General features: G+C 45.3%; 1 protein-coding gene across 1 annotated transcript; it reads left to right on the top strand.

Moving 5' to 3' along the window:
* On the top strand, positions 1-27,681 carry LOC127909069 (putative uncharacterized protein ENSP00000383309). Its single transcript, XM_052468968.1, has 4 exons — positions 1-371; positions 19,119-19,199; positions 19,707-19,754; positions 26,683-27,681. Exons 1-4 carry the CDS (start codon positions 1-3, stop codon positions 27,284-27,286), a joined length of 1,104 nt encoding a protein of 367 aa, XP_052324928.1. The 3' UTR covers positions 27,287-27,681.

Raw genomic sequence — 27,681 nt, 5'->3', positions numbered from 1 at the left:
ATGCTGCATTTTAAAACGTGGACTTGTGGTCGGAGCAACGTGGACTTGTGGTCGGAGCAACGTGGACTTGTGGTCGGAGCAACGTGGACTTGTGGTCGGAGCAACGTGGACTTGTGGTCGGAGCAACGTGGACTTGTGGTCGGAGCAACGTGGACTTGTGGTGGGAGCAACGTGGACTTGTGGTCGGAGCAACGTGGACTTGTGGTCGGAGCAACGTGGACTTGTGGTCGGAGCAACGTGGACTTGTGGTCGGAGCAACGTGGACTTGTGGTCGGAGCAACGTGGACTTGTGGTCGGAGCAACGTGGACTTGTGGTCGGAGCACTTTGCTGAGGGGAAAGGCAAGGAATTAGGAAAAACCACTACCTTGGAGTGAATGACACTGTCTCGGATTGATTTTGCGTGCGTTTATAAATATTTCTACGTGTGCACAGCACAGGCGGAGGAGAGTGTTTTGTGGTGAACGGTACCATTTTCGTTGTTCTCTATTCGTAGGTGGTAGTTAAGCAACTATTTTTGGTGTGTTTTTTCCTAGCGTGTATCCCGTTCGTAGAGTTTTGAGAGGCAGAGTTTGGCAGCCCAGAGGGTCCTGGCATTGCCAGTCTTCTCCCAGGCTTTGTTGCCAGGAGACCGGCTGCCGGTGATCATGCCTGCATTCACGACGCTAGCCAGCCATCTTATTTGTCAATGGACGGGCCTGTTGATAAGGCAACGACGAACCACTACCATTACTGCTCAGTTGTCACTACCATTCAAGGTTTTATAATTATTGACCGGAGCCCCTGGAGGAACACATTGAGGTAAAGTTACCACCAATGCCTTGCTAAGGCCAATGCCTTTGCTAATTTTGCCACGAAGTACACTACCTCATGTATCATCGAGACACATACCTTAGAAGAGGCTATTACCACTCCCACAGAGATGGAGTGGGTTAAAGTCACATTGAATACTGATCTAAAGTCACTTTTTTTATATCTCTCTCCTGAATGGTTTTGGTTTCTATTTGGGATGGGGAGGCTGATCCTAGGTGTGTGCATATAAGGGGCAACTTTACCCAAAGTTTCAACATCAAGGCTAATGACATTACTATTCCCATCAGAGCAAGCTAGCTAGCTAACATACTTAGGGCAGCTCTACCGCCTTCGAGACATCTCTCCCTCATCAGTGAGTCCAAATGAGATTAGACGTTAAGACGAACAAGCCAGCGACAGGATGCCAGGAGACGGATTAAATATAAACGTTCTACTTCCTCCCGGCTGTCGGGGCCTCGAAGGAGCGTGTCGGTCACCATCGTCTTTGCCCCGTGCTCCCGCTGTGTAAGTCACCATGACAGGTTTCACCTGCGACGATCTTATGCCGCCGTCCTGGAAGGGAAAGATTAAGGAGACGGGATAACAGACAGTGTCCTTATTATTTCAGTTGTGAAGCTGAAGGGGAGCATGTGAGGTGTGTGTGTGTGTGTGTGTGTGTGTGTGTGTGTGTGTGTGTGTGTGTGTGTGTGTGTGTGTGTGTGTGTGTGTGTGTGTGTGTGTGTGTGTGTGTGTGTGTGTGTGTGTGTGTGTGTGTGCGTGCGTGCGTGCGTGCGTGTGTGTGTGAGTCTAGCTAAAGATGTATAGTTGAGGAAGTCTCCTGAAGAAGTCAGGAAATGTGTGTGTGTGTGTGTGTGTGATCATGAAGATAGTGTGTGGTCCTTCTGTAGTGTCAGTTGTGTAGAGTGTGTGCGTTTGTGCCAGGGGTAGTGGGTTCGTGTGTGTGGGTGTGTGTGTGTGTGTGAATGTATGCACACATGACTGTAAGTGTGTGTGTGTGTGTATAAAGATGTAAGTTGAGGAAGTCTCCTGAAAATGAAATATACAATTACAAACATTATTATTAGATAGATTTAATTTAAAAAAAAGACTGATTCAATTGTTTTAACAGTTTACATTAAAATGGGACCTAGAGTATTTTTCTACAGAATGTGCCTATAGACTTTGCTGCACACAATGATACTACTACCACAATGCAATGGAGGCCCTCCCCTTGTCCAATCTGTGGTCTACCCATGTCATTGTGCCTCTAGGCTTGCTTTTAGTGGGATTGAAATAGAGCCATTATGGAATAATGGAGGTGAACTGGGTAAATTGATATGATTGATTATTGAGCCACTAGTATAGCAGGAGACACTTATCCCATCATGCCACTAGTCAGGATTTTTTTTTATCTCCCTCACCAACTTCAAACATCTGCTATCTGAGCAGCTAACCGATCGCTGCAGCTGTACATAGTCTATCGGTAAATAGCCCACCCATTTTTACCTACCTCATCCCCATACTGTTTTTATTTATTTACTTTTCTGCTCTTTTGCACACCAATATCTCTACCTGTACATGACCATCTGATCATTTATCACTCCAGTGTTAATCTGCAAAATTGTAATTATTCGCAAACCTCCTCAAGCCTTTTGCACACAATGTATATAGACTACCTTTTTTTCTACTGTGTTATTGACTTGTTAATTGTTTACTCCATGTGTAACTCTGTGTTGTCTGTTCACACTGCTATGCTTTATCTTGGCCAGGTCTCAGTTGCAAATGAGAACTTGTTCTCAACTAGCCTACCTGGTTAAATAAAGGTGTTCTCAACTAGCCTACCTGGTTAAATAAAGGTGTTCTCAACTAGCCTACCTGGTTAAATAAAGGTGTTCTCAACTAGCCTACCTGGTTAAATAAAGGTGTTCTCAACTAGCCTACCTGGTTAAATAAAGGTGTTCTCAACTAGCCTACCTGGTTAAATAAAGGTGTTCTCAACTAGCCTACCTGGTTAAATAAAGGTGTTCTCAACTAGCCTACCTGGTTAAATAAAGGTGTTCTCAACTAGCCTACCTGGTTAAATAAAGGTGAAATCAAAAAAAAAAAAAAGGATGGTACAAAATGGGAAACATTTCATTATCAATATTTTATTTCCTACATTTCAGAGAAGTTTTTTATTTTTTTTATTTTCAGCATTGTTTATTGATTACCTTGTTTACCATTTTTCCCCTTGCACTGCATTCCTCTGTATCGGAGCTCTGGACATCTCTGTGGGCCTGACGTTGCCCATCGTATTATCCCTGGTCTCCTGTTACACATAGCTAGCATATCACTGCATATTCATTCAAAGTGAAAGTCACCCAGTAAAGTACAACTTGAGTAAAAGCCCTTTTGTGGGGAAAAACTAATTCTGATTGGCTGGGCCTGGCTCCCAAGTGGGTGGGCCTATTCCCTATGGGTGCGCTCATGCCCATCATGTGAAATCCATAGATTCGGGCCTACATCAATTATTTCAGTTGACTGATTTCCTTCTATGAACTGTAACTCAGTCAAATCTTTGAAATTGTTGCACATTGTGTTTATATTTTTGTTCAGTATACTGAAGTATCAAAAGTAAATGTAATTGCTTAAATATACTTAAGTATCAAAAGTAAAAGTGTAAATCGTTTAAAATTCCTTATATTAACCAAACCAGACGGTACCAATTTCTTGTTTAAAAAAATGTATTTATGGATAGCCAGGGGCACACTCCAACACTCAGTGTGTGTTTAGTGAATCCACCTGATCAGTAGGGATGACCAGGGATGGTCTCTTGATAAGTTGATAAGAATTTGACCATTTTCCTGTCCCGCTATTCAAAATGCACGTTTGGGTGTCAGGGAGTAAAAAGTACATTATTTTCTGTAAGAATGTAGGGTAGTAAAGGTAAAAGTAGTCAAAAATGTTAATAGTAAAGTACAGATACCACAACAATTAAGCGGTACTTTAAATTATTTTTACTTAAGTACTTTACACTGCTGAAAACAACGTTGATTAAACCATCCAAATACAGTACCAGTCAAAAGTTTGGACACATCTACTCATTCAAGGGTTTTTCTTTATTTTTACTATTTTCTACATTGTAGAATAATAGTGAAGACATCAAAACCATGAACTAACACATATGGAATCATGTAGTAACCAAAAAAGTGTAAAACGAATCACTGCAGAATGTTGTGGCAACCATGCTGGTTAAGTGTGCCTTGAATTCTAAATAAGTCACTGACATTGTCACCAGCAAAGCACCGTCACACCATCACACCTCCTCCTCCATGCTTCACAGTGGGAACCACACATGTAGAGATCATCCATTCACCTACTCTGCGTCTCACAAAGACATAGCAGTAGGAACCAAAAATCTGAAATTTGGACTCATCAGACCAAAGGAGTGTGGTGTCAGACCAAAGGAGTGTGGTGTCAGACCAAAGGAGTGTGGTGCCACATCGACGGGACAGTGTAGTGGAGAGGGTAGTACGTTTTAAGTTCCTTGGTGTACACATCACGGACAAACTGAATTGGTCCACCCACACAGACAGAGTTGTGAAGAAGGCACAGTAGCGCCTCTTCAACCTCAGGAGCCTGAAGAAATTTGGCTTGTCACCAAAAGCACTCACAAACATTACTCATCTCATATGTATATACTGTACTCGATACCATGTACTGCATCTTGCCTATGCCATTCTGTACCATCATTCATTCATATATCTTTATGTACACTGCTCAAAAAAATAAAGGGAACACTAAAATAACACATCCTAGATCTGAATGAATGAAATATTCCTATTAAATACTTTTTTCTTTACATAGTTGAATGTGCTGACAACAAAATCACACAGAAATGATAAATGGAAATCAAATTTATCAACCCATGGAGGTCTGGATTTGTAGTCACACTCAAAATTGAAGTGGAAAACCACACTACAGGCTGATCCAACTTTGATGTAATGTCCTTAAAACAAGTCAAAATGAGGCTCAGTAGTGTGTGTGGCCTCCACATGCCTCTATGACCTCCCTACAACACCTGGGCATGCTCCTGATGAGGTGGCGGATGGTCTCCTGAGGGTTCTCCTCCCAGACCTGGACTAAAGCATCCGCCAACTCCTGGACGGTCTGTGGTGCAACGTGGCATTGGTGGATGGAGCGAGACATGATGTCCCAGATGTGCTCAATTGGATTCAGGTCTGGGGAACGGGCGGGCCAGTCCATAGCATCAATGCCTTCCTCTTGCAGGAACTGCTGACATACTCCAGCCACATGAGGTCTAGCATTGTCTTGCATTAGGAGGAACCCAGGGACAACCGCACCAGCATATGGTCTTACAAGGGGTCTGAGGATCTCATCTCGGTACCTAATGGCAGTCAGGCTACCTCTGGCGAGCACATGGAGGGCTGTGCGGCCCCCCAAAGAAATGCCACCCCACACCATGACTGACCCACCGCCAAACCGGTCATGCTGGAGGATGTTGCAGGCAGCAGAACGTTCTCCACGGCGTCTCCAGACTCTGTCACGTCTGTCATGTGCTCAGTGTGAACCTGCTTTCATCTGTGAAGAGCACAGGGAACCAGTGGCGAATTTGCCAATCTTGGTGTTCTCTGGCAAATGCCAAACGTCCTGCACGGTGTTGGGCTGTAAGCACAACCCCCACCTGTGGCGTCGGGCCCTCATACCACACTCATGGAGTGTGTTTCTGACCGTTTGAGCAGACACATGGACATTTGTGGCCTGCAGGAGGCCACAAATTTTGCAGGGCTCTGGCAGTGCTCCTCCTGCTCCTCCTCCTTGCACTAAGGCGGAGGTAGCGGTCCTGCTGCTGGGTTGTTGCCCTCCTACGGCCTCCTCCACATCTCCTGATGTACTGGCCTGTCTCCTGGTAGCGCCTCCATGCTCTGGACACTACGCTGACAGACACAGCAAACCTTCTTGCCACAGCTCGCATTGATGTGCCATCCTGGATGAGCTGCACTACCTGAGCCACTTGTGTGGGTTGTAGACTCCGTCTCATGCTACCGTCTCATGCTACCACTAGAGTGAAAGCACCTCCAGCATTCAAAAGTGACCAAAACATCCGCCAGGAAGCATAGGAACTGAGAAGTGGTCAATGGTCACCACCTGCAGAACCACTCCTTTATTGGGCGTGTCTTGCTAATTGCCTATAATTTCCACCTGTTGTCTATTCCATTTGCACAACAGCATGTACAATTTATTGTCAATCAGTGTTGCTTCCTAAGTGGACAGTTTGATTTCACAGAAGTGTGATTGACTTGGAGTTACATTGTGTTGTTTAAGTGTTCCCTTTGTTTTTTTGAGCAGTGTACATATTCTTCATCCCTTCACACTTGTGTGTATAAGGTAGTTGTTGTGAAATTGTTAGGTTAGATTACTCGTTGGTTATTACTGCATTGTCGGAACTTGAAGCACAAGCATTTCGCTACACTCACATCAACATCTGCTAACCATGTGTATGTGACAATTTTTTCTTGTGATTTGATTTGATTTGAGGACAGACTTCCACCGGTCTAATATCCATTGCTGGTGTTTTTTGGCTCAAGCAAACCTCTTCTTATTATTGGTGTCCTTTAGTAGTGGTTTCTTTGCAGCAATTCGACCATGAAGGTATGATTCACTCAGTCTCCTCTGAACAGTTGATGTTGAGATGTGTCTTTTATTTGGGCTGCAATCTGAGGTGCAGTTAACTCTAAAGAATGTATTCTCTGAACCAGAGGTAACTCTGAATCTTCCATTCCTGTGGCGGTCCTCATGAGAGCCAGTTTCATCATAGCACTTGATGGTTTTTGCGACTGCACTTGAAGAAACTTTGAAGTTATTGAAATGTTTCGCATTGACAGCCCTTCATGTGTTAAAGTAATGATGGACTGTCATTTATCTATCTTTATTTGAGCTGTTTTTGCCATAATATGGACTTGGTCTTTTACCAAATAGTCTATCTTCTGTATACCACCCCTACCTTGTCACAACACAACTGATTGGCTCAAACGCATTAAGAAGGAAAGAAATTCCACAAATGAACTTTTAACAATGCATACCTGTTAATTGAGATGCATTCCAGGTGACTACATCATGAAGATGGTTGAGAGAATGTCATGAGCCTGCAAAGCTGTCATCAAGGCAAAGGGTGGCTACTTTGAAGAATCTCAAATATAGAATATATTTTGATTTGTTTAACACTTTTTGTAGTTACAAGATTATTCCATATGTGTTATTTCGTAGTTTTAATGTCCTCACTATTATTCTACAATGTAGAAAAGAAAAACCCTTGAATGAGTAGGTGTGTCCAAACTTTTGACTGGTACGGTATGTCAAGCCTCTACATAGACAACAGCCCCTAGCCTCTACACAGACAGCACCCCCTAGTCTCTATACAGACAACAACCCCTAGCCTCTATACAGACAATGACCCCTAGTCTCTATACAGACAATGACCCCTAATCTCTATACAGACAACAACCCCTAGCCTCTATACTGACAACAACTCCTAGCCTCTACACAGAAAACAATCCCTAGTCTCTACACAGACAACAATCCCTAGCCTCTATACAGACAACAACCCCTAGCCTCTACATAGACAACAATCCCTAGTCTCTGCACAGACAACAACCCCTAGCCACAATACAGACAGCAATCCCTAGTCTCTACTCAGACAACAACTGCTGGTCTCTACATAGACAACAACCCCTAGCCTCTACACAGACAACAACCCCTAGGCTCTACATAGGCAACAACCACTAGCCTCTATACAGACAGCAACTCCTAGCCACTATACAGACAACAACCCCTATACATCTACATAGGCAACAACCCCTAACCTCTACATAGGCAACAACCCCTACCCTCTATACTATACAGACAACAACCCCTAGCCCCTATACAGTGAACAACCCCTAGCCACTACACAGATAACAACCACTAGTCTGTACACAGACAACAATACCTAGTCTCTACTCAGACAACAACCCCTAGTCTCTACACAGACAGCAATCCCTCGTCTCTAACAGAGACAATAACCCCAATCAGGTCTCAAGCTGGCATTCTGGGGTATATTACCTCGCAAGATAATCCTCTATCAATTCAATGTGCTGTTGTTGTTGGTGCTGGCAACCACTAAACATTAGCATTCCATGCACTACAACCCAATTTTGTTTGTTGTGATTGGATTTCTGCTCATTAGCATGGAGAGCACAGCACGATTAAAAAGCCAGCTCTCACAATGGGGAGTGGAAGTTAAATGATGGCCTACTTAGCTCTGGGAGAAGAAGGGCAGCTTCAGTGTTGATTCTCTCAATTTTTCCATTACTGAGCTACCCTTTACTGCCCAAGACAGATCGGGGTAGCATTTGGTGTTAGCCGTACCTGACCTAATGGAGATTTGATCCCTAGTTTAAATTCAATAAATCTGTATTGTTCCTGAAGGGCAATTTGTTTGCAGCATGAAACACTTGATATTTTAGTAAGGCTTGTATTGTCATCTTGTTTTGGTCGTATTCTTTCAACCTGCTGAAATAGCTAGCAATAGCTGTATCAACATGTTCCATCTACCAACCGCTGGTCGAAACGAGGAAGATGTGGGAGTATTTGACAGCACTAGTAGTTTTCTCCACTTATGTTGACTGCGACAAACAGATTCCTGGAGAAAGTAATGTTCATCATTTAAAACAGCAAGTCATCAGATTCTGCAAAAAAAAAATAAAAAAAATAAGAAGAGCTCTGCAAAAACAAATCCATGCTAGCTAAGTTTCTCCCTAGTCAGACCATCTATAATGTATCCACTGTTGTCTTGTGTGGTTATTGCTTTAGTTTTTCTGTACCTCGTGTTTGTTTGGTGCAGGGATTTAGAATGGTGATTTCTGTTGGACATCTGATGGAACTACAACCATTTTCCCAACTGTCCCGTTATGTGAAATAAATGCACTCATAGAACACAGTCCACGAATCAGAAATGTGTATTCAGTTACACCTGGGACGTATAAATTCATAACTCAGTCTTTGTCTTTTTTTAGCTTAAGGTGACCCTTAGCATAGAATAACAGGCGAAGGCTGATAAACAACAGAGTCGAACGGCAGCTATTTTGCCTTGCTTTTTCCATAGTCCTTCATGATTAATTTATGATGTTGTATTGGGAATAGTGACAGGTTTCTCCCTGTAATGGTCCAGTTGTCTGCCTCAAGGCTACACAAAGACACAGAAGCTGAAACCTCCCTTGGTTCTTCCCAGACAACATTTGGTTTCCTTGAGGGTGGTTTTGTCAAGGTCTGGGTGACACTCGTCCTTGGAATGCTAGACGTGACATGGCCGACGTTGTATAGACGTGATTTGCTGCCTCAAGATGAGCTAGTGAATCCCTACAGGCTGAGGTGTGTGTGTGTGTGTGTGTGTGTGTGTGTGTGTGTGTGTGTGTGTGTGTGTGTGTGTGTGTGTGTGTGTGTGTGTGTGTGTGTGTGTGTGTGTGTGTGTGTGCGTGCGTGCGTGCGTGCGTGCGTGCGTGCGTGCGTGTGTGTGTCTGTGTCTGTGTCTGTGTCTGTGTGTGTGTGGGTCATGATCAACCCTCATTCCTGAATACCATCTATTCCTTACTCTAGCTATATATGAGAGCTACAGTGTATTAGGCTTCACTGTTATGGTGGTTTGGTGTGTATTCTACCACCCAGGAGTTAAATAGTGATGGGTGATGGTGTGTATTCTACCACCCAGGAGTTAGATAGTGATGGTGTGTATTCTACCACCCAGGAGTTAGATAGTGATGGTGTGTATTCTACCACCCAGGGGTTAGATAGTGATGGTGTGTATTCTACCACCCAGGAGTTAGATAGTGATGGGTGATGGTGATGTGAACTGTGAGGCAGTACTGCCACTGCTCAGTTTGCTAGGCTGTTATGTAACCCTGGAACATAGAGACAGAAGGACAGAAGGAGGGTGAAGGAGGGGGAGTGGACTGAAGATGGAGGGGGTCAGCTCTTTGTTCATTAAGGTGACCCCCTCAGAGTGGTCACCATGGAGGCATGACAGCCCTTTACTTTGTTGTGCTGTTGCCCTGACAACCTAGAGTCCTAGGATTTTGTCAGTTTCATCCTCCATGCACACACACACACACACACACACTGTGACTCAATTAACAAACCACCCCCACATTCATTTGTGAGTGTAGCAGGATGGAGGATCAAATCAAATCAAATGTAATTTGTTACATGCACCTTACCGTGAAATTCTTACTTACAAGCCCTTAACCCACAATGCAGTTCAAGAAATAGAGTTAAGAAAATATTTACTACATAAACTAATGTAAAAAATGTAATAAAAAGTAACACAATACAATAACAATAACAAGGCTATAAACAGGGGGAACCGGTACTGAGTCAATGTGAGGGGGTACAGGTTAGTCGAGGTACATGTAGGTAGGGCTAAAGTGACTATGCACAGATAATAAACAGCGAGTAGCAGCAGTGTAAAAACAAGTGGGGGGAAGGGTGTCAATGTAACTAGTCTGGGTGGCCATTTGATTAATTGTTCAGCAGTCTTATGGCTTGGGGGTAGAATCTGTTAAGGAGGCTTTTGGACCTAGACTTGGCGTTCCAGTACCGCTTGCCGTGCGGCAGCAGAGAGAGTCTTTGACTTAGGTGACTGGAGTCCTTGACAATAATTTGGGCCTCCCTCTGACACTGCCTAGGGTAGAGATCCTGAATGGCAGGAAGCTTGGCTCCAGTGATGTACTGGTCGTACGCACTACCCTCTGTAGCACCTTACCGAGCAGTTGCCATACCAGGCGGTGATGCAACCGGTCAGGATGCTCTCAATGGTGCAGCTGTAATACATTTTGAGGATCTGAGGACCCATATGCCAAATCTTTTCATTCTCCCGAGGGGGAATAGGTTTTGTCGTGCCCTCTTCTCGACTGCGTTGGTGTGTTTGGACCATGTTTCGTGATGTGGAAACTCTCGCCCCTTTCCCCTACAGCCCTGTCGATGTTAATGGGGGTGTGTTTGGCCCTCCTTTTCCTGTCGTCTATGATCAGCTCCTTTGTCTTGCTCACGTTGAGGGAGAGGTTGTTCTTGGACAACAGTGTGTTTTCCCTATTGTTTTCTCTACACGTGTCACGGTAAGGGTCAGCCTGTTCTTTGAAAAGGATCCACTTCCTCACCCATCTCTGATCCATGGAAATGAGTGTAAAGATGTGCTGTCTGAAGACCTGGCCTCAGTGTACACACACACACGCACACACGCACGCACGCACGCACGCACGCACGCACACACACACACACACACACACACACACACACACACACACACACACACACACACACACACACACACACACACACACACACACACACACACACACACACACACACACACACACATTACTCGCTCACAACTTTGCTCACCTTTCCTTATCTGCTTACTCAAATCCAGGCCCTAATGGGCTGCCCCCTACAGTGCAGAAATAAGCCTGTCCATGCACACATGCTCACACACACACACACACAAACACACTTCTGAGCGCTACTCGTAACACACATGCTCACACACACTTAAGCATGTACTGTATGTGCACTTTTACAGATAAACCTGCAATTGCCAGCACATAACACACATGCAACAATAAATTACTACTGTACAGACTCACAGGCACTATACCTTATGTGCGTGTTTTTTTACAATGCCATGTATACACACACACCTGTTGGCACAACTAAACTCTGGTATACACTGTTCACCCTGCAGACCATGTTGTGTGTGTGTGTGTTTGTTTTGAATGTGCGTGTCACATGACTCTCTGTACTGTACAGGCCAGTCTATAATCCCTAAGCCTCTTTAAGACTGTGTGTGTGTGTGTGTGTGTGTGTGTGTGTGTGTGTGTGTGTGTGTGTGTGTGTGTGTGTGTGTGTGTGTGTGTGTGTGTGTGTGTGTGTGTGTGTGTGTGTGTGTGTGTGTGTGTGTGTGTGGTGTTGAGGACTGTTGGCACTAATCCTGAGTGTTCAATGGGCACATTCTCTCAGTCTAAGGTCATATCGCAAGAAGCTTCTGAGGCCTGCTGGGACAAATATTGGAGAAGTCCTAAGCTTCTGAGGCCTGCTGGGACAAATATTGGAGAAGTCCTAAGCTTCTGAGGCCTGCTGGGACAAATATTGGAGAAGTCCTAAGCTTCTGAGGCCTGCTGGGACAAATATTGGAGAAGTCCTAAGCTTCTGAGGCCTGCTGGGACAAATATTGGAGAAGTCCTAAGCTTCTGAGGCCTGCTGGGACAAATATTGGAGAAGTCCTAAGCTTCTGAGGCCTGCTGGGACAAATATTGGAGAAGTCCTAAGTCATTCCTCAATAGAGCATAGAGTAACATAAGAATGAAAGTATATTGTTTCTTCATGAGCGCTAAACATCCTATCTATGAATATATTTTACAATGTCCAAAATGTCCAAAATGTTCAAAAAATAGTAATACGTACTTCTTTGCCAGCGCCATATTAGGCACTTGAAGACGAGAGATGTTTTATTGTTTGGCGCTGTGCTCTTCAGCCCTCTGCTCCTGGCTTGTTTTTCCCATTTCATTTGGTGGTCTCTCTGTTTCTCTCTCTCTCTCCTCCCCAACATGTGAAGGTTTGAGCAGGTCAGAACTTCACCCGCTCTGCTTAAAATGCTAATGCTAATGCTAATGCTAATGCTAATGCTAATGCTAGCACGCTAATGACCGTTGAGCTTGGACTAAAATGTTTGCGTTGCAACTGTTTTCAGTGAAATGAGCATTCAGCATGTTGCTGATCAAAGAAACGGCCGCCGAAGTCGGTCCCTCTCCTTGTTTCCGGCGGTGTTTGGCGGTCGACGTCACCGATCTTCTAGCCATCACTGATCCATATCTCATTTTCCATTGGTTTTGTCTTGTCTTCCATCACTTCTGGTTCCAATCCCATCAATTACAACATGTTGTGTATTTAACCCTCTGTTTCCCCTCATTTCCTTGTCGGTGATTGATCGTTGTATGTTCTGGTGTGTTGTATGTTCTGGTGTGTTGTATGTTCTGGTGTGTTGTATGTTCTGGTGTGTTGTATGTTCTGGTGTGTTGTATGTTCTGGTGTGTTGTATGTTCTGGTGCGTTGTATGTTATGGTGTGTTGTATGTTCTGGTGTGTTGTATGTTCTGGTGTGTTGTATGTTCTGGTGTGTTGTATGTTCTGGTGTGTTGTATGTTCTGGTGTGTTGTATGTTCTGGTGTGTTGTATGTTCTGGTGTGTTGTATGTTCTGGTGTGTTGTATGTTCTGGTGTGTTGTATGTTCTGGTGTGTTGTATGTTCTGGTGTGTTGTATGTTCTGGTGTGTTGTATGTTCTGGTGCGTTGTATGTTCTGGTGCGTTGTATGTTATGGTGTGTTGTATGTTCTGGTGTGTTGTATGTTCTGGTGTGTTGTATGTTCTGGTGTGTTGTGTGTTGTATGTTCTGGTGTGTTGTATGTTCTGGTGTGTTGTATGTTCTGGTGTGTTGTATGTTCTGGTGTGTTGTATGTTCTGGTGTGTTGTATGTTCTGGTGTGTTGTATGTTCTGGTGCGTTGTATGTTATGGTGTGTTGTATGTTCTGGTGTGTTGTATGTTCTGGTGCGTTGTATGTTCTGGTGTGTTGTATGTTCTGGTGTGTTGTATGTTCTGGTGCGTTGTATGTTCTGGTGCGTTGTATGTTATGGTGCGTTGTATGTTCTGGTGTGTTGTATGTTCTGGTGTGTTGTATGTTCTGGTGCGTTGTATGTTATGGTGTGTTGTATGTTCTGGTATGTTGTATGTTCTGGTGTGTTGTATGTTCTGGTGCGTTGTATGTTCTGGTGTGTTGTATGTTCTGGTGCGTTGTATGTTCTGGTGTGTTGTATGTTCTGGTGTGTTGTATGTTCTGGTGCGTTGTATGTTCTGGTGTGTTGTATGTTCTGGTGTGTTGTATGTTCTGGTGTGTTGTATGTTCTGGTGTGTTGTATGTTCTGGTGCGTTGTATGTTCTGGTGTGTTGTATGTTCTGGTGTGTTGTATGTTCTGGTGCGTTGTATGTTCTGGTGCGTTGTATGTTATGGTGTGTTGTATGTTCTGGTGTGTTGTATGTTCTGGTGTGTTGTATGTTCTGGTGTGTTGTGCGTTGTATGTTCTGGTGTGTTGTATGTTCTGGTGTGTTGTATGTTATGGTGTGTTGTATGTTCTGGTGCGTTGTATGTTCTGGTGCGTTGTATGTTCTGGTGCGTTGTATGTTCTGGTGCGTTGTATGTTATGGTGCGTTGTATGTTCTGGTGTGTTGTATGTTCTGGTGTGTTGTATGTTCTGGTGTGTTGTATGTTCTGGTGTGTTGTGTGTTGTATGTTCTGGTGTGTTGTATGTTCTGGTGCGTTGTATGTTCTGGTGCGTTGTATGTTATGGTGTGTTGTATGTTCTGGTGTGTTGTATGTTCTGGTGTGTTGTATGTTCTGGTGTGTTGTATGTTCTGGTGCGTTGTATGTTCTGGTGTGTTGTATGTTCTGGTGTGTTGTATGTTCTGGTGTGTTGTATGTTCTGGTGTGTTGTATGTTCTGGTGTGTTGTATGTTCTGGTGTGTTGTATGTTCTGGTGTGTTGTATGTTCTGGTGTGTTGTATGTTCTGGTGTGTTGTATGTTCTGGTGTGTTGTATGTTCTGGTGTGTTGTATGTTCTGGTGTGTTGTATGTTCTGGTGTGTTGTATGTTCTGGTGTGTTGTATGTTCTGGTGCGTTGTATGTTATGGTGTGTTGTATGTTCTGGTGTGTTGTATGTTCTGGTGTGTTGTATGTTCTGGTGTGTTGTATGTTCTGGTGTGTTGTATGTTCTGGTGTGTTGTATGTTCTGGTGCGTTGTATGTTCTGGTGCGTTGTATGTTCTGGTGCGTTGTATGTTATGGTGCGTTGTATGTTCTGGTGCGTTGTATGTTCTGGTGCGTTGTATGTTCTGGTGTGTTGTATGTTCTGGTGTGTTGTGTGTTGTATGTTCTGGTGTGGTATGTTGTATGTTCTGGTGTGTTGTATGTTCTGGTGCGTTGTATGTTATGGTGTGTTGTATGTTCTGGTGTGTTGTATGTTCTGGTGTGTTGTATGTTCTGGTGTGTTGTATGTTCTGGTGTGTTGTATGTTCTGGTATGTTCGTTGTATGTTCTGGTGCGTTGTATGTTATGGTGTGTTGTATGTTCTGGTGCGTTGTATGTTCTGGTGTGTTGTATGTTCTGGTGTGTTGTATGTTCTGGTGTGTTGTGTGTTGTATGTTCTGGTGTGTTGTATGTTGTATGTTCTGGTGTGTTGTATGTTCTGGTGCGTTGTATGTTATGGTGCGTTGTATGTTCTGGTGCGTTGTATGTTATGGTGCGTTGTATGTTCTGGTGCGTTGTATGTTATGGTGCGTTGTATGTTCTGGTGCGTTGTATGTTCTGGTGCGTTGTATGTTCTGGTGCGTTGTATGTTCTGGTGCGTTGTATGTTATGGTGCGTTGTATGTTCTGGTGCGTTGTATGTTCTGGTGCGTTGTATGTTCTGGTGCGTTGTATGTTCTGGTGCTTTGTATGTTCTGGTGCGATGTGTGTTGTATGTTCTGGTGTGTTGTATGTTCTGGTGCGTTGTATGTTCTGGTGTGTTGTGTGTTGTATGTTCTGGTGTGTTGTATGTTCTGGTGCGTTGTATGTTATGATGCAGTGTATGTTCTGGTGCGTTGTATGTTATGGTGCGTTGTATGTTCTGGTGCGTTGTATGTTATGGTGCGTTGTATGTTCTGGTGCGTTGTATGTTCTGGTGCGTTGTATGTTCTGGTGCGTTGTATGTTCTGGTGCGTTGTGTGTTGTATGTTCTGGTGTGTTGTATGTTCTGGTGCGTTGTATGTTATGGTGCGTTGTGTGTTGTATGTTCTGGTGTGTTGTATGTTCTGGTGCGTTGTATGTTCTGGTGTGTTGTATGTTATGGTGTGTTGTATGTTCTGGTGCGTTGTATGTTATGGTGCGTTGTATGTTCTGGTGCGTTGTATGTTATGGTGTGTTGTATGTTTTGGTGTGTTGTATGTTATGGTGCGTTGTATGTTATGGAGTGTTGTATGTTCTGGTATGTTGTATGTTCTGGTGCGTTGTATGTTCTGGTGTGTTGTATGTTCTAGTGTGTTGTATGTTCTGGTGCATTGTATGTTCTGGTGTGTTGTGTGTTGTATGTTATGGTGCGTTGTATGTTCTGGTCCGTTGTATGTTATGGTGCGTTGTATGTTCTGGTGCGTTGTATGTTCTGGTTCGTTGTATGTTCTGGTGCGTTGTATGTTCTGGTGCGTTGTGTGTTGTATGTTCTGGTGTGTTGTATGTTCTGGTGTGTTGTATGTTCTGGTGCGTTGTATGTTCTGGTGCGTTGTATGTTCTGGTGCGTTGTATGTTCTGGTGCGTTGTGTGTTGTATGTTCTGGTGTGTTGTATGTTCTGGTGCGTTGTATGTTCTGGTGTGTTGTATGTTCTGGTGTGTTGTATGTTCTGGTGCGTTGTATGTTATGGTGCGTTGTATGTTCTGGTGCGTTGTATGTTCTGGTGCGTTGTATGTTATGGTGCGTTGTATGTTCTGGTGCGTTGTATGTTCTGGTGCGTTGTATGTTCTGGTGCGTTGTATGTTCTTGTGCGTTGTGTGTTGTATGTTCTGGTGTGTTGTATGTTCTGGTGCGTTGTATGTTATGGTGTGTTGTATGTTCTGGTGTGTTGTATGTTCTGGTGCGTTGTATGTTCTGGTGTGTTGTATGTTCTGGTGTGTTGTATGTTCTGGTGTGTTGTATGTTATGGTGCGTTGTATGTTCTGGTGCGTTGTATGTTATGGTGCGTTGTATGTTCTGGTGTGTTGTATGTTCTGGTGTGTTGTATGTTCTGGTGCGTTGTATGTTCTGGTGTGTTGTATGTTCTGGTGTGTTGTATGTTCTGGTGCATTGTATGTTCTGGTGTGTTGTGTGTTGTATGTTCTGGTGCGTTGTATGTTCTGGTGCGTTGTATGTTATGGTGCGTTGTATGTTATGGTGCGTTGTATGTTCTGGTGCGTTGTATGTTATGGTGCGTTGTATGTTCTGGTGCGTTGTATGTTATGGTGCGTTGTATGTTATGGTGCGTTGTATGTTATGGTGCGTTGTATGTTATGGTGCGTTGTATGTTCTGGTGCGTTGTATGTTCTGGTGCGTTGTATGTTATGGTGTGTTGTATGTTCTGGTGCGTTGTATGTTATGGTGTGTTGTATGTTCTGGTATGTTGTATGTTCTGGTGTGTTGTATGTTATGGTGTGTTGTATGTTCTGGTGCGTTGTATGTCACTGTTTTGAAAGCTTCAGACCGACTCAGTCGCTCCTCTGAGCATGCTTGACCACAGTTTAAATAGGTGCGTGGTCAAACACAAAATGGGATATCAATGTTCCTTTAGTTTGGAGGTGGTCCACATATGATGCCCTTCAAACACTCATGTTGGCAGCTCGCTTGCTGCCGTATGTGGACTGTACTCAAGAGATACTTATACAACGTGTATATACAGGCCCATACCTGTAGGTACAGCATAACTACTAGCTATATAAAGGTTTGTTTGTGGGTGTAAAAGGCCTCTCCTCAGTTCAGCCAGGGGTCAACCACGCTCCTTCCTCTTCCTCTGGGTACTCACCAGGGTGAATCCTATCCACTTCCTGGAAACGTCTTAGCAACACCACTCATTAGGTGCTATTTAACTACAATGCTCTTACGAGGAATTCCTGAAATAGCAGGTGTCCTCTATGACAGAATGATTGGTGGTTTGGGGTGGGGAGTTAGTGGGGGGTGAAGTTACAGTAGGATCAACTGCTGTAGTAATTGTCGAAGTGGTTATGTGCGGAAGGAGAGATTAAGTGTGCGCGTTCTCTGCGACTGTTCATATGCCAGACTGGTCGTTACCACATTGGCCCAAATCCTTATGTAATCAGCTTTTCCTCTTCTCCTTTCCTTTCGTCTGTCTGTATGAGTTAATTTCACTCTTTCTTTCTTTCTTTCTTTCTTTCTTTCTTTCTTTCTTTCTTTCTTTCTTTCTTTCTTTCTTTCTTTCTTTCTTTCTTTCTTTCTCTCTCTCCCCCTCACTCTCCCTCCCTCTCTCTCTCTCTCTCTCTCTCACCTCCCTCCCTCTCTCTCTCTCTCTCTCTCTCTCTCTCTCTCTCTCTCTCTCTCTCTCTCTCTCTCTCTCTCTCTCTCTCTCCCTCCCTCCTCTCTCTCTCTCTCTCTCTCTCTCTCTCTCTCTCTCTCTCTCTCTCTCTCTCTCTCTCTCTCTCTCTCTCTCTCTATTTTGTTTCTGGTGTACTTTGACAGCTCTTTGGTCTTGGCCATAGTGGAGTTTGGAGTGTGGCTGTTTGAGGTTGTGGACAGGTGTCTTTTATACTGATAACAAGTTCAAACAGGTGCCATTAATACAGGTAACGAGTGGAGGGCAGAGGAGCCTCTTAAAGAATAAGTTACAGGTCTGTGAGAGCCAGAAATCTTGCTCGTTTGTAGGTGACCAAATACTTATTTTCCACCATAATTTGTAAATAAATTCATTAAAAATCCTACAATGTGATTTTCTGGATTTTTTTCTTCTAATTTTGTCTGTCATAGTTGAAGTGTACCTATGATGAAAATTACAGGCCTCTCTCATCTTTTTAAGTGGGAGAACTTGCACAATTGGTGGCTGACTAAATACTTTTTTGCCCCACTGTATGTATGTGTAGCAGTAAGGCTTTACTTGAGTGTTTCGTCACAGTGTTAAATCCTGAGAATACTTTACAAGGTTACCATAGAAATGGCTGAAAGCTTGACGTTGCACCGAGTGTGGGCTCAGAACGTAGGCTTTCGAGTTGTGTGATTAGATGTCTGGAACTTGACTTTTGTTACTCATAGGTGTCGTCTGTGGTGGGAGGGGAAGTGAAACCACAAGCTGATTGAAGCACATCAGACGACAGAGTGTGTGTGTGTGTGTGTGTGTGTGTGTGTGTGTGTGTGTGTGTGTGTGTGTGTGTGTGTGTGTGTGTGTGTGTGTGTGTGTGTGTGTGTGTGTGTTTTTTTGCTGTCTGTGTGTGTGTCTCTGTGTTTTTTTTTGCTGTCTGTGTGTGTGCATGCCGCCCAACGATCCGTTCAACTCTCTATTTAGCCACTTCCTGAACGTCTTCACAACCAACAGCAAGAGTCACTTTCTTGGACTTTCTTTCAGTTTCAGCAGCAATGTGATGCAGTTAATGGCGTGGCGCTGCGACACAGGAGGAGGCCATGCATTGCTTGTCCACGCTCTTTGAAACCCATCTGGAGTCTTCACAACATGAATACAAAGAAAGACAAGACAAGACAAAATCACATTTTCCGTCATCGCTCATCTGGATCCAGCTGCACCCTGTTTTTCGGACCACTGGCAGTGAGGTCAAGCACACCCACGCACACAGTCACACGCACACACACACACACACGTGTTGTTACTAGAGGCATGCTGTTGTGTGTGTGTGTGTGTGTGCGTGCGTGTGTGTGTGTGTGCGTGTGTGTGTGTGTGTAAAATCCGCAAATAATTTCCCAAATAAGGCTTTTGTATTACATTGTAATTCAATGGCGTTATGTATCTTAGTGCATCTTGCTTACTCACTCATTCACTCACTCACTCACTCACTCACTCACTCACCTCACTCACTCACTCACTCACTCTCCTTCTCTCTCTCCCTCCCTCTCTCTCTCTCTGCTCCCCCCTCTCTCTCTCTGTGTCTGTCTGTCCCCCCTCCCCCCCTCTCTCTCTCTCTCTCTCTCTCTCTCTCTCTCTCTCTCTCTCTCTCTCTCTCTCTCTCTCTCTCTCTCTCTCTCTCTCTCTCGCCCTCTCTCTCTCTGTCCCTCCCTCTCTCTGTCCCTCCCTCTCTCTGTCTGAGTGTCTGTGTAGGAGGTCCAGATGTTTCTGTGCTCTGCAGCTGACAGCTCTTCTGCCTGGGTAACTAACCGGCTTTGTCTTAGTCTGCAACAGCAAATCTCTGACCAGTCTGTAACAGCATGCCTCTCAGTCAGTCTGTAACAGCATGCCTCTAGTCAGTCTGTAACAGCATGCCTCTGGTCAGTCTGTAACAGCATGCCTCTCAGTCAGTCTGTAACAGCATGCCTCTAGTCAGTCTGTAACAGCATGCCTCTAGTCAGTCTGTAACAGCATGCCTCACAGTCAGTCTGTAACAGCATGCCTCACAGTCAGTCTGTAACAGCATGCCTCTAGTCAGTCTGTAACAGCATGACTCTGGTCAGTATGTAACAGCATGCCTCTGTTCAGTCTGTAACAGCATGCCTCTGGTCAGTCTGTAACAGCATGCCTCTGGTCAGTCTGTAACAGCATGCCTCCCAGTCAGTCTGTAACAGCATGCCTCTGGTCAGTCTGTAACAGCATGCCTCTGGTCAGTCTGTAACAGCATGCCTCCCAGTCAGTCTGTAACAGCATGCCTCTGGTCAGTCTGTAACAGCATGCCTCTGGTCAGTCTGTAACAGCATGCCTCTAGTCAGTCTGTAACAGCATGCCTCTGGTCAGTCTGTAACAGCATGCCTCCCAGTCAGTCTGTAACAGCATGCCTCACAGTCAGTCTGTAACAGCATGCCTCCCAGTCAGTCTGTAACAGCATGCCTCCCAGTCAGTCTGTAACAGCATGCCTCTGGTCAGTCTGTAACAGCATGCCTCCCAGTCAGTCTGTAACAGCATGCCTTTGGTCAGTCTGTAACAGCATGCCTCTGGTCAGTCTGTAACAGCATGCCTCTAGTCAGTCTGTAACAGCATGCCTCTGGTCAGTCTGTAACAGCATGCCTCTAGTCAGTCTGTAACAGCATGCCTCTGGTCAGTCTGTAACAGCATGCCTCTGGTCAGTCTGTAACAGCATGCCTCTAGTCAGTCTGTAACAGCATGCCTCCCAGTCAGTCTGTAACATCATGCCTCTGGTCAGTCTGTAACAGCATGCCTCTAGTCAGTCTGTAACAGCATGCCTCCCAGTCAGTCTGTAACAGCATGCCTCTGGTCAGTCTGTAACAGCATGCCTCTGGTCAGGCTGTAACAGCATGCCTCCCAGTCAGTCTGTAACAGCATGCCTCCCAGTCAGTCTGTAACAGCATGCCTCTGGTCAGTCTGTAACAGCATGCCTCTGGTCAGTCTGTAACAGCATGCCTCTAGTCAGTCTGTAACAGCATGCCTCTGGTCAGTCTGTAACAGCATGCCTCCCAGTCAGTCTGTAACAGCATGCCTCACAGTCAGTCTGTAACAGCATGCCTCCCAGTCAGTCTGTAACAGCATGCCTCCCAGTCAGTCTGTAACAGCATGCCTCTGGTCAGTCTGTAACAGCATGCCTCCCAGTCAGTCTGTAACAGCATGCCTTTGGTCAGTCTGTAACAGCATGCCTTTGGTCAGTCTGTAACAGCATGCCTCTAGTCAGTCTGTAACAGCATGCCTCTGGTCAGTCTGTAACAGCATGCCTCTAGTCAGTCTGTAACAGCATGCCTCTGGTCAGTCTGTAACAGCATGCCTCTGGTCAGTCTGTAACAGCATGCCTCTAGTCAGTCTGTAACAGCATGCCTCCCAGTCAGTCTGTAACAGCATGCCTCTGGTCAGTCTGTAACAGCATGCCTCTAGTCAGTCTGTAACAGCATGCCTCCCAGTCAGTCTGTAACAGCATGCCTCTGGTCAGTCTGTAACAGCATGCCTCTGGTCAGTCTGTAACAGCATGCCTCCCAGTCAGTCTGTAACAGCATGCCTCTGGTCAGTCTGTAACAGCATGCCTCTGGTCAGTCTGTAACAGCATGCCTCTGGTCAGTCTGTAACAGCATGCCTCCCAGTCAGTCTGTAACAGCATGCCTCTGGTCAGTCTGTAACAGCATGCCTCTGGTCAGTCTGTAACAGCATGCCTCCCAGTCAGTCTGTAACAGCATGCCTCTGGTCAGTCTGTAACAGCATGCCTCTGGTCAGTCTGTAACAGCATGCCTCACAGTCAGTCTGTAACAGCATGACTCTGGTCAGTCTGTAACAGCATGCCTCCCAGTCAGTCTGTAACAGCATGCCTCCCAGTCAGTCTGTAACAGCATGCCTCACAGTCAGTCTGTAACAGCATGCCTCTAGTCAGTCTGTAACAGCATGACTCTGGTCAGTCTGTAACAGCATGCCGCTGGTCAGTCTGTAACAGCATGCCTCTGGTCAGTCTGTAACAGCATGCCTCTGGTCAGTCTGTAACAGCATGCCTCCCAGTCAGTCTGTAACAGCATGCCTCCCAGTCAGTCTGTAACAGCATGCCTCTGGTCAGTCTGTAACAGCATGCCTCCCAGTCAGTCTGTAACAGCATGCCTCCCAGTCAGTCTGTAACAGCATGCCTCTGGTCAGTCTGTAACAGCATGCCTCTGGTCAGTCTGTAACAGCATGCCTCTGGTCAGTCTGTAACAGCATGCCTCCCAGTCAGTCTGTAACAGCATGCCTCCCAGTCAGTCTGTAACAGCATGCCTCTGGTCAGTCTGTAACAGCATGCCTCTGGTCAGTCTGTAACAGCATGCCTCTGGTCAGTCTGTAACAGCATGCCTCTAGTCAGTCTGTAACAGCATGCCTCTGGTCAGTCTGTAACAGCATGCCTCCCAGTCAGTCTGTAACAGCATGCCTCCCAGTCAGTCTGTAACAGCATGCCTCCCAGTCAGTCTGTAACAGCATGCCTCCCAGTCAGTCTGTAACAGCATGCCTCCCAGTCAGTCTGTAACAGCATGCCTCTGGTCAGTCTGTAACAGCATGCCTCTGGTCAGTCTGTAACAGCATGCCTCCCAGTCAGTCTGTAACAGCATGCCTTTGGTCAGTCTGTAACAGCATGCCTCTGGTCAGTCTGTAACAGCATGCCTCTAGTCAGTCTGTAACAGCATGCCTCTGGTCAGTCTGTAACAGCATGCCTCTAGTCAGTCTGTAACAGCATGCCTCTGGTCAGTCTGTAACAGCATGCCTCTGGTCAGTCTGTAACAGCATGCCTCCCAGTCAGTCTGTAACAGCATGCCTCCCAGTCAGTCTGTAACAGCATGCCTCTGGTCAGTCTGTAACAGCATGCCTCTGGTCAGTCTGTAACAGCATGCCTCCCAGTCAGTCTGTAACAGCATGCCTCCCAGTCAGTCTGTAACAGCATGCCTCTGGTCAGTCTGTAACAGCATGCCTCTGGTCAGTCTGTAACAGCATGCCTCCCAGTCAGTCTGTAACAGCATGCCTCTAGTCAGTCTGTAACAGCATGCCTCTGGTCAGTCTGTAACAGCATGCCTCTGGTCAGTCTGTAACAGCATGCCTCTGGTCAGTCTGTAACAGCATGCCTCTGGTCAGTCTGTAACAGCATGCCTCCCAGTCAGTCTGTAACAGCATGCCTCTAGTCAGTCTGTAACAGCATGCCTCTGGTCAGTCTGTAACAGCATGCCTCCCAGTCAGTCTGTAACAGCATGCCTCTAGTCAGTCTGTAACAGCATGCCTCATAGTCAGTCTGTAACAGCATGCCTCCCAGTCAGTCTGTAACAGCATGCCTCTGGTCAGTCTGTAACAGCATGCCTCTGGTCAGTCTGTAACAGCATGCCTCCCAGTCAGTCTGTAACAGCATGCCTCACAGTCAGTCTGTAACAGCATGCAGCTGATCAGTCTCAGTCCTCACCACAACAGATTTTAATAGGGGTCAAGGTAAGGCTAACTGATTCCTAATCAGTGGTTTAAAAGTGGTTTGTATCTGATTCAAGCATACAGGAAACAGAGACACAGACACACATACACACAGTGGTGAATTGAATGAAACAGCAGAAGTCTGTGACTCGGATGAGAGTATTGCATAATTGTGGGAGTTGCCATTTAGAGTGAACGTCATGTTTGTTCTGTCCTGATATAAAACTGCTTTAAACCAGTTTTGTATTTTATTAGTCCATTTTTTAAACTATGTTAACATTATTAGTACCTCTTCCATACTTTATATCCACATAAGATCCAGAGTATAGACCCACATTTCCCCTCAGATTATACCTGCTGTTACGTTCCCCAGTTCCTGTGTTGTTGTGTTGTGTTGTGTCTATTCCAGGAAATGGCTTCCTGGATTCCTTAAGCAGCTGATTAGTCTGCCCCATCGCTGATTGGAGCTCTGACCCCTCCCTCTCATCAGGGGATACAGCTGTTTCTTCAATTACCAACTCCTTCTACAGCTTGATAAAAGCCATTGTTCCTTCCTCAGAGAGGAACCTTTGTTGGTTGTTGTTGTTGTTGTGGTGGTCAGTGAATAATTTTTTATTTATTTTTAAATTATATTATTTTTTAGCCAATCTTTCAGAGGGGGAACACACCTTGGGAGGCCTGCCGGCATACATAAGCCGTAGTATTTAATCTGTCTATGCACACTAGGTAAGACCTGGGCGGACCACCCCCTGTATCTTGGTTAGCGCGCCAGGTGGTTCTAAAGGTTAGGTTAGAAGTGGGAAGGCAGGTAAGGTAGGAGAGGGGATTCCTTAACTTTTATTGTCTTTGCTTTGGTTGCGTCCAGCCCCTTTCCCCCACATTATCGTGTGTTAGGAATAATACATTCTCTGTAAACTGTATTTTCCTCTGCCTCTGTCGTCCTTCACCGCACCTATGATCACATACTGTTTTCACTCCACGGGGAGTTGAGATGTAGTGGGATGTTGCGTTTCCTCCTCCAAGAGGCGTTTATAACATAATGGGGGCTCATCCGGGATTATTAAATTCACAGGACACGGCTGCTCTGAGCTCTCTGTGATTGGTGATTGAGGCGTGGTGGTAAGATTGTGAGTTTGGGTGACTTGTTTAGTTTATGTGTGTTCAGTAGGCTGCTGTGTACAAAATGGCTGCCTCAGCCGTATCCAGTTTTATTGAAGCGCCCTCTGTTGGTGGGGTTGCGTTAAGTAATTAATCCACGTCTTTCACTTTAATAAAATTAATAGATTTTACTCCTTGCTGTTAGGGCCCTGAATTCCTTTCTGAACCAAAGGGCAGCGTCGTGTTCATTAGGGCACAGAAAATGTTTAAGTGTTTTACAATGATAAACAACATTTCTGATTGGACACATCCAGGGACTCTGTCCATGTTTCAGTATAAACTTACTGTCTCCCTCCCTGTTTTTTAATTTTTATTTTAAAAGAACAGTAGGGAAAGTACAGCGGGAGATTGGAGATATAGACAGGAATACTAGCGCTCTCTCTCCAGTATTTGTGAGTTAGTGACACTTAATCCGGGTAACACGTGTCCCGGTAGAAAATAAATCGTTGATCAGATTAAAGTCCAAAAGCAATTGAGGGAAGGCTGTGTTGCCTTGTTTGTACTGTTGTGTATTAAAGTCCTATTACAATCCTATCTGAGCTCTTGGGATGGATCTATACTTCCTCCAGCCAGTGACACACGCATACACACTGAGCTCCTAACCCTATGCATACACAAATTGAAAGAAACGCAAACATGCGTGCACACACACAGCCAGAAATACTGTTGATGTAATACATTTGGGAACGTGTGTAGTGTAAATGATTAAACACTGTCCTGTCCAAGTGGGCCCATGGATTAGATAAGCACATTTTTACACCTACACACACACACACACACATTACATGTAAACATTGACTGACAACCACACGGACACCGAATATGGAAATACACACGGACATTCTCTATCACACACACACACACTGACACGGAATAGTGATTCTCTTCATAGCAATGTGTAATCTCCAGTGACATAGCTACCTCCCTATCTGCAGTGCACTCTAGGTCTAGGATGACCTTCCTGGCACAGCATAATGTGACAACATTGCCCAACCCGAGAGGTCACCAATGACATCTACGTATGATGTACTGTCCATGGTCTTGTTACTTTTTGTTTTTTTCAACGATCTAACAAAAATAGTTACCGTAGAAAGGAATTTGATTGTTATGTCATCATAGGGAAGTGTGTTGTTGCCTCTCTCTCCATCGAACACATTCCACACACAAAGACCGTCTGTCTCTCTAGCCCAAGGAACCCCGCTGACTGCCTGCATCAGTGCAGGACATGTCTTAGGGGGAGTGTGTGTGTGTGTGTGTGTGGCCAGAGCCTTGTGATAAGGACATTCTCACAGTCACAAGATCTCTATGAAGCTCTCACACATATCGGCTCCAAAGCACTTATTTGGAAAGTAGATTGCAAGGCTAATGTTAGGTCTGCTGCTTTTCAAAAGGTACCTTTTTGATTTGTGTTTTTCCGTAAAGTATATTTTTGAATCATCTCTTTAAGCAAGACAAACCAGTCCTGTGTCTTTGAATGTTTTTTAATGCTCAGGGATAGTATGGGCAGCTAAACTCCCCCTGAAGCCCACATGGGACCCTATAGTGTAAGGACCCCATGTGGGCCTGTCTCAATGGGGTGGATGAATGTGTGCTGGTGCCGTGCCAGTCGTCACCTGATTGATATGGATCAGTCTCGTAATGGCCGACAAGTCCCTGATTATCCTGCTGAGCTGAGAGAGAGAGAACTATTGTTATCACAGTCAGAAGGAAACTGACTCTTTAAAGATTCTCAACAGGCATTTCTGTGAGGCACCTATCATATCCTATACACATATAGTGGTAGTAGTGCGTAACATGACGTTATTCCTACTGTACACGGCAGTGTATTGGAGGTAGACACGCTTAAACAAAAAAAAAAAGGTTATGAATTTGGACTTTCTTTATTGCAGGATAATTTTGACGTTCTTTATTGCAGGATAATTGTGATATTATTGCAGGATAATTGTGACTTCATTGCAAGATAATTTTGATTTTATTGAAAGATCATTTAGACTTTATTGAAAGATCAATTTGACGTTCTTTATTGCAAGATCATTTTGACTTTATTGAAAGATCAATTTGACGTTCTTTATTGTAGGATAATTTTGACATATTGTAAGATCAAACGACGGTCCCCAGTCCTGGGTCTTCAGCGACGGTCCCCAGTCCGGGGTCTTCAGCGACGGTCCCCAGTCCGGGGTCTTCAGCGACGGTCCCCAGTCCGGGGTCTCCAGCGACGGTCCCCGGTCCGGGGTCTCCAGCGACGGTCCCCAGTCCGGGGTCTTCAGCGACGGTCCCCGGTCCGGGGTCTCCAGCGACGGTCCCCGGTCCGGGGTCTTCAGCGACGGTCCCCAGTCCGGGGTCTTCAGCGACGGTCCCCGGTCCGGGGTCTTCAGCGACGGTCCCCAGTCCGGGGTCTTCAGCGACGGTCCCCGGTCCGGGGTCTTCAGCGACGGTCCCCGGTCCGGGGTCTTCAGCGACGGTCCCCGGTCCGGGGTCTTCAGCGACGGTCCCCGGTCCGGGGTCTTCAGCGACGGTCCCCAGTCCGGGGTCTTCAGCGACGGTCCCCAGTCCGGGGTCTCCAGCGACGGTCCCCGGTCCGGGGTCTCCAGCGATGGTCCCCTGTCCGGGGTCTCCAGCGACGGTCCCCAGTCCGGGGTCTCCAGCGACGGTCCCCAGTCCGGGGAAACTATCCATCCTAGTCCTCCTGTCATGTTACATTGATGGTTCAATTTAGGATAATTTTGACTTTATTTGAGGATAATTTTGACTTTATTTGAGGACAACTTTGACTTTTTTGCGGGATTGTCACGTTCTGACCTCTTTTGTAATGTCTTTGTTTTAGTATGGTCAGGGCGTGAGTTAGAGTGGGTAGTCTATGTTCCTTTTTCTATGTTGTTGTTATGTGTTTGGCCTGGTATGGTTCTCAATCAGAGGCAGGTGTCATTCGTTGTCTCTGATTGAGAATCATACTTAGCCTTTTCCCACCTGTGTTCTGTATTTCCTGTTTTGTGTTTTTTTTCCATTCACCTTATGGGACTGTTCGTTTGTCATTTATTGTTTTGTTCAGTTATTTGATTAAAAATATGAACACTTA

The sequence above is a fragment of the Oncorhynchus keta genome, chromosome 19 (assembly GCF_023373465.1).
Source record: "Oncorhynchus keta strain PuntledgeMale-10-30-2019 chromosome 19, Oket_V2, whole genome shotgun sequence".
Lineage (NCBI taxonomy): Eukaryota > Metazoa > Chordata > Actinopteri > Salmoniformes > Salmonidae > Oncorhynchus > Oncorhynchus keta.
The sequence above is the reverse complement of the archived record's forward strand: the minus strand, read 5'-3'. Positions and strand labels throughout refer to the sequence as shown.